General features: G+C 34.4%; 1 protein-coding gene across 1 annotated transcript; it reads left to right on the plus strand.

The window, feature by feature from the left end:
* The first annotated feature begins 562 nt into the window (after window positions 1-562).
* Window positions 563-983, plus strand: LOC114611291 (histone H3.3-like). The gene has a single exon (XM_028755930.1). It carries the CDS (start codon window positions 563-565, stop codon window positions 971-973), a length of 411 nt encoding a protein of 136 aa, XP_028611763.1. The 3' UTR covers window positions 974-983.
* The last annotated feature ends 7312 nt before the right edge of the window (window positions 984-8295 follow it).

Below are 8295 nucleotides of genomic sequence, written 5' to 3' on the forward strand. Positions count from 1 at the left end.
ACACCATGTTCAATTGTTATGTAATATTCATTTGCCATAATTTATAATGTGGTAACTCACAGTGTTATTAACTTACAATTGATAAATACTGTTGTCAACTATGTGGAGAATTCAACAAAATGAAATTGCTGAACAAGTGGATTTAGGGATTGACCGTGGTCCCAGCTTCCTCTTTAACATTGCTTCTCCACAGTCCTTCACACCTTAATTCTGAGCATTTTGTTCTGTTCTCTGCCACTCAGAAATAATGCTCATGCCAAAGCACCTCCCAAGATTCCTGTTGCCAGGCCTAGAAAAGATGTGTCCTGGATCTTACCTGACTAATCCACTGGGAATGACACCATAGAAAACTCTTTTTCTTCTGACTCAAATAGATAATTTGCTCAACCCTTCACATCTAGAAAGACCTCAGTTATAATGGACCCTCCCTAGACAACCTTCCTAGAAAATGTTCCTACAGTTTTGTATCTTGAAAAACTCAGGCTGCGGCTCTCTAACGCCAGCGCCGCCTCTCGCTTGCCGAGCTCCAGCCGAAGAAGGGGGGTAAGGAGGTGCCCATACCATGGCTCCTACAAAGCAGACTGCCCGCAAATCCACCGGTGGTAAAGCACCCAGGAAACAACTGGCTACAAAAGCCGCTCGCAAGAGTGCGCCCTCTACTGGAGGGGTGAAGAAACCTCATCGTTACAGGCCTGGTACTGTGGCACTCCGTGAAATCAGGCGCTACCAGAAGTCCACTGAACTTCTGATTCGCAAGCTCCCCTTTCAACGTCTGGTGCAAGAAATTGCTCAGGACTTCAAAACAGATCTGTGCTTCCAGAGTGCAGCTATTGGTGCTTTGCAGGAGGCAAGTGAGGCCTATCTGGTTGGCCTTTTTGAAGATACCAACCTGTGTGCTATCCATGCCAAACGTGTAACAATTATGCCAAAAGATATCCAGCTAGCTCGCCGCATACGCGGGGAGCATGCTTAAGAGTCCACTATGAGGGGAAACATTTCATTCTCAAAAAAAAAATTTTTTTCCTCTTCCTGTTATCAGTAGTTCTGAATGTTAGATATTTTTTCCATGGGGTCAAAGGTACCTAAATATATGATTGCGAGTGGAAACATAGGGGACAGAATCAGGTATTGGCAGTTTCTCCACGTTCATTTGTGTGTGAATTTTTAATATAAATGCAAGATGTAAAGCATTAATGCGAGCAAAATGTTTCAGTGAACACATTTCAACAGTTCAACTTTATAACAATTATAAATAAACCTGTTAAAATTTTCTGGACAATGCCAGCATTTGGATTTTTTTAAAATAAGTAAATTTCTTATTGACGGCAAAAAGAAAAAAGAAAAACTCAGAGATTGAATATATCACAACAACAAGCAAACAAACACTATTTTTATTCAACAGACAGAAAAATAAAAGAAGTGCAAGAACGTTTGCTGGTTTCTTTATTAAAGCAATGCCATCATATATGACAATCTTGAGAGCTGTACTAAACAGTGAGTGAAAGTTTCCTCTCCTTCAGTCCTCATGGGGAGAAGAATTTGCAACCTTATCATTGAAGAACATGCAAGCACTGTGTAGCTAAAACTAATGCTGTAAGCATTGTATATTTAATTCATGAAAAGGGATAGCAAAAAGAAATGTGTACCTTAAAGGACAATATCCCTTATTCTCAGAATTTTTTTTTCCAAAAGCTGTTAAAACTCTGTCACAAACTGTGTGTGATCAGGAGCTATTTAATCAACCTGCTCCAGGATAGATTTTGATCAGTAATTGTAGAAATTCCACCATGATTAATAGTTTGAAGACCATAAAAAATAAAAGTGATGCCAAAGAAATATAATAAATTCACACTTACTCTTAGATTTCACCTTTAAAAGCAAATGACTCTTAGACTTCTCGAAAATTCAATTATGTATCTGAGGTAAGACAATAGCTCTGAGGATCCTTTCTTTCATTCTCGAAGATTAATCACCTTCCTTGAGCATGGCTCGTTCAGTTCAGAGTTTAGGGATTCCTGAAGCAAATATATACCACAGGCTCAGTGTCAGCATTTTGAAACGCCAACCTAATTACATACTCATTTTAGGATTCTGAATTTCAAACTATCATATTAGAAGGTATTAATGAATATCATTGATTTCCTACATATCTAAGTGAATTCGATAATTTGCAGTTTCAAGTTTTTCTCATAATAAGAAAACATGCTTAACTTTATTCTTAATCATACAGGATTGACTGAAATTGTGTTTCTTTCTAAAACTGCATTTAAACTATTTTTTCCAGCTCAGAATAGGTTCCCTATAAAAAGTACAGAACCTCTACACCAATTATTCACTTTGTGCTCTATTTCCTGAAGCTTCATTTCTGCAGAATAAATTGTGCCAGCCTTTTATCAAGCTTACCACCTTGCAAAAGTATGAAGACTTAGAGCTCTCTTAGAATATGTTTACTTAGCCAAGGCTTTTTTATAATGGATCTACCATTCCCTCAAAAGTAATGAAATAATACATCACTAAAATCTTTAGAATGTTTTTTAATTTAACTCAATTTTTTGCATATGGGTGTTCTTTCCACATGTATATCTTTGCACCATGTACATGTCTGGTGCCTATAGAGGCCAGAAAACAGCATCAGAACCCCTGGTACTGATTTTAAGCTTTCATGTGAGTACTGAAATAGAACCTGAGCTTTCTGCAAGAGATGCCTGTGTTCATGACTGCTAAGCCATCTTTTCATCCTCAGGCCTTTCGAATGTTTATATTAAACCAGATATTGGCAACCTTAATCATAAGAAGAGTTACACCAAAACAAAGCAATAGAAAATCATCTAGCAAATATAAATTAAGCACTCCATTCTGACAAACTTCTGTGCTTACCGAGGATGATATGAGTGAAATACATGAACTCTGTTCTCACGGAACATTTCTACCATTTTCTACTATAGAGAGGCATGAGCAAGCCAGATATGACAAATACAAACTAGAAGAACATAGATCAATAGCCAATCCTATAAGGACATGGAAACCAGATTATATAATAATCAATTGTAAGTAGTAAAACATTACATTGGATAGTGAGAGATAACCTTTAAGGAAAGATTGCGTTTACTATGAATTGGAAGGAAAATAACCAAGGAAAGTCAATGTCTACTTCAAAGGTCTAGACCAAGAGAAAATTGAATAAGTGACTGAGACACAGGATCAATGAGAAAGTCTTATGTCATAATTAACAAGTACTCTCATGTGTGGTCTATAGACCTTGATGAAGAATTCAGCCTTTATTTTAAGTATGTAGTATTATACTTGATAATAAAAGGAAAATAGGAAGTAAGGAATTGAAGGATAAAAGCATAGATCAGAGTGAACAAACATAGCACTGTTGGCATCTACTGTGTATAGGTCAATGTCCAACTTTGTACGAGAGTTACCTCACAATGCTGTCAATGTTCTGTGGAACAGAAGTTGGGGGACTATGATTAGATGCTTCATAAATAATGAGGAGGCTCTGTTAGTAAGTAATCTAAAGGCACATGAGACTCTTTTCTATTCCATTAAGAACAGCAATGACTTAACATGACTCTCTGAAGTCACTTCATTTTTATTACTCCAAATTTGTGATTCTGATCATTTTCAGGGCTTCCAGTGGGTAGAGCATGTTGTGTAGAAAATCATGTTTTATACTCAACAAAGTTGAGTTGTGAGAAACATGTATCCTCAAAACCATTTGGCAGCAAATGGGATTAAGTGATGAAATGTGATGTTAGTTCACAGAAGAGATTACTAATCTAGAGAACAATATCATGGTACAAGTGCACTGACCATGGACTATTTGCTCCCAGAGCAAATGGGTCTTATTTGTTATACTTTTTTCTTCCCTTTCCTCAAATGTGTCTGCTTGGCCTTATGGAGTGAGGTCAAATCAGACACTGCATGATGTGCACTTCCTCATTTTAATGTGTGATATTTGCCAGCAAACATAGAATATGTTCATTAAATATTTATAAAAGAGAATCAACAATTGGGGACGAAAGGATATAAACGTTAATAAGATATGAACATCATGTAAGAAAAGCAGATAAATGACTAAAGATGTCTCATTTATAAGACGATAGTCTAGACAAGAAGTATGTATTGACTAGGGTGCAGATATCAGACCATTCCTCCTAAATTAACAAGAAAAACAAAAAATAGGCTAGGTTACAGGAATGGAGGAAAGATTGAATAACCAGTTTTTGGATCTATATGCTATAGATAGTTTCAAGGGCTGCAACAACTGTAATAAAACCTTTCTCTTTCTTTTCAGTTTCTCTCTTCATACTGGTTTAATTAAATCCTTGATGAAGATAATTTATTATCTAGATGGGAAAGAGTGACCACTCCAGCTTATCTTAATATCTTCACCATCAAAGAAATGTTTTGAATCCAACCCCCTTCATTTAAAAATGCTCAGTGATACTATTTCAGTCTGCATGCAGTTTGGTTGCCCATCCTCTGGATTGGGCTGAATATTGGGACAACTAATATAAAAAAGAGGATTTGGAATATGCATTTTTATATATAATACCTACTCTAATATTTGAGGTCAGAAAAGCTAGTCAACTTGTCTTTAAAAGCATTTGAGTAGACGACACATGTACGTATAAATGAATGTTCTAGAAGCATTGTGTGGTAGCATTTTCTAAGATGAAAGAAGAGTCTTACTCTTCTGCAATAGGATGATTAGAGACATCATTTCTCTGAAACGTTTGAGGTTTCATTTTACACACTTCCAGATACTCCCTTTGCTTCTTCATGCATAATTCAAGCAGAAGGACTTCCCTAATAATTATCATTGCTCGATCTCCTTTGATGGCTGTCTTTGGCTGAACAAAAAGCCTCTCACCCCTCAACTTGGCATTAAAGCCCCTATATAATGAACTCCTACTCAGAATTGTATCTTTCCTCCTCGTGATTCTCTTATACTTGTCATACTTAACTATTTTTATTATTAATCAAAGAAAACTTTATTTTATATTTCCAGGTCTTTACACAAATGACTTCTCTTGCCTGAATTATCCAAACTCTACCTGTAGTTATATACAAAGTGAAAGTTACAAGTGAGTCCTATGCTTTCATAGGCACGTATTTCTTTGAGATACCCAACTGAGTTTTAACAAATTTGCATTGCCACAGATTTTAATCAATTTCTCTTCCCTAGAAGTCTAATATAAATTCTATAAAAATGTAAACAAGTGATTACAACAAATATCTTCTCATAAATATTTCTTTAGTATTTGTCCCATTTCTTCATTAAAATGAGAATAATCAATTCATTGTGGAGGGAAGGAAAAATAAAGGTAACAATTAAATTCAAGTAACAGTCAACAAACCTGGACATATATTTGACCAAGATCCAAATGAATCGCCATAGATGTTGCATGTAATTCATTGTAAATAATGTACTCAGATTTTAATATTTTTATCTCTATTTTATCTGAAAGTATATATAATTATAGAAGTCTTTTCTTTTACAATAAATTCCAAGAAGGAATTTTCCCACGGCTAATCTTCAATACCACATATTTTGTTCACTTTTATAATACATGTATTTTATACTATCTTTAAGTAAGTTTTCCATAAAAAGAAAATAAAAGTAATTTTATTAGGTATAATTTTACACCTTAGGTTACTTAATATTCATGGAATATCAAACTGGCTAATAATATGATTGCAGGTTTTTTTTACAGTAGCTTGGTATTTCATATTCCCAAGCTACAACTGTGCCAAATCAGTGCTTTGTAAAAATATAAGTACTATAATTATACTGTGAAGAAGACTCCAAAATGAACATTAAGGCAAATGATAATATAATATTTTTTAGTCATATAAAAGTCACTTTATCTTATTATTTTTCTTTCTTAGAGTGCTATAATCATTGTCTCCTTCCTTAGCTATTATAGAAATCATGTTTGCTTAAAACAGGAAAATCTTAATGCATATCATAGTTTCTAGCTTTTATAGGTCAAATGTATTAAATTCTATCACATACAAGCTCATATGTACTTACATTATAAGTATAGAAACTATTTTTTGGCTGGTCATTTTCTTGTTGAATGCATGCTAGCCTTAAATTCAATAAAGTCTTCTTTAAAATATTGACTTATTTCACTCCATGTGTCCACTTCAGTATATGTACAGGAAGCATGTATATGGGGTGCCTATGGAGGTCAAAGGAAGTGTAGATTACCTAGGACTCAAGTGAAGCATCATGTGATTTCCAAGAACCTAACTCAGGTCTTCTGCAAGGGCAGTAAGTGCTTTTTAACCTCTGAGCCATCTCTCCAGAACCCATGATGAGGCCTTAATAAGTAGTGGCACCAACTTACTTTCAGCATCGCTACGGAGCTCAAGTGTCATTGCCCAACACGTCAAATGCTCTCATCGATGTCCTCTGCCATCCACTTCCACATTTCATCCCACCCACATGCCAAAATCTCAGGTCGACTATCTCAGTTTGATTACTGGAATTGCTAGAGAAAAAAATACACAACTGTGGGAAGCCGATTAGACCTTTCTAATTTCAGTTGACTCCACTAATAACAAATTCATTGTGCATTTTCACTATACTGCATACCAAGTGCTAACGTAATTCATGAAATGAATTAAAATCCTCAGGAGTAACCTTCAGATTTTATTAGACATTCTGTAATTTTTTCAAACGAATCTCCTAGTAAATAAACTATGTACATCTTCGCAACTCAATTTGTTTTAATCAAGGAACTATTTGAGTGGGTATCACAGCAGATGGGGTATCACATACTCTTTTTTTTTTTTAATAACTGGCTTTAGAGTTTTGGGTATTTAATGGGTAAGAGTATTTTACACACACACACACATATATGCATATATGCATATATGCATATATGCATATATACATACATATATACATATATACATACATACATGTATACATGTATACATATATAAATATATACATGTATACATATATACATGTATACATGCATACATATATACATGTATGCATGTATACATATATACATATATACATATATACATATATACATATATACATATATACATATATACATATATACATATATACATATATACATATATGGGGGTGGGGGTGCACGCACATTGATTCCCTCGGAACTGGAAGTATAAATGGTTGGGAGTCACTCTTTGGCTAATATTCTTAACTGTTGAGCTATCTCTCCAGCGCCAGAAATAATAATTCTGTTTAAAAACTGCACTTAGGGGACTTCAATTGATTATACTGGTTTAATTTGTGTATGTTCTTTCCTTATGAATTAATTTAGCCAAAACACAAATCTACCATTGCTCTTACTGACTTTTATTTAACCCAATGATGCTCATTGATGGCTTTCTACCTCGCTGAAATTAGATAGGAAGACAATACTTGTCAGTTTTTCCTCTGCTGGTCATTGACTCTATCATCCATCTAAACAAATAAAAAAAATTAATAGTGTAAAAATATTCCCCTATCAGTCATAACCATTGAAAACTAACTCATTTTAAAATAAGATAGTAAGTAAAGTCTAATTTGATTATTGATTTATCTTTCTCATTTCAATAAAATTTAGGAATACAGTCTTATGTTATAATTCATGAAATTAAATGAATACACACTTAGATTAATTTACTTCTCTGTCTCACTCTGATACTCCTTCTCTTCTTATTGCATTTCCAGTCTTCCTATTTGCCTGTTTTTACTTAAGTTCTTCCGTTTGAAATACTTGCCACACCCACGTGCACATGTGCTATAAGATTCTACAACTTCAATTTTACCCCCCACCACATAGACACCCAAACAATTATCATGTCAACTGACACAAACATAGTTTGGCTATCTAGAAACTCAAGTCAGATATGATACAGAATATAGTAAACTTTAGCTGACTTCCTCCTTTAATAAACTTCTCTTTACAATTACAAAAATGGCAACTTATAAAACTTGATACTTTCTCGAATACCCTTTTCTATTTAAATTCTACCCTATAGTTACAGGTGCTAGAGTATTCATGCTGTGAATGTTGCTTGAGATTTACTTATCTCAATTTCCAACCTATCTTTATCCTACTGTCATTATAACATTTAATATACTGACAAAGCCTCTTAATTTTCTCCAAAATGCTTTATTCTCTTTTTACTTCATTAATTTATTTACCTATTAAATTTACATCCTAGATGCAGCCCCCCCTGCACTTCTCCTCCTAATCCTACACTCGCAAATCCACTCACAAGGATCCCATGTAGGACAATTCCCAATTTTCT

This window comes from Grammomys surdaster, unplaced genomic scaffold (genome assembly GCF_004785775.1).
Source record: "Grammomys surdaster isolate TR1022 unplaced genomic scaffold, NIH_TR_1.0 126091, whole genome shotgun sequence".
In the NCBI taxonomy this organism is placed as follows: domain Eukaryota; kingdom Metazoa; phylum Chordata; class Mammalia; order Rodentia; family Muridae; genus Grammomys; species Grammomys surdaster.

What these genes read in the sequence shown, in the direction of transcription:
- LOC114611291 (XM_028755930.1), top strand. Translation starts at nt 563, where the DNA reads ATGGCTCCTACAAAGCAGACTGCCCGCAAATCCACCGGTGGTAAAGCA.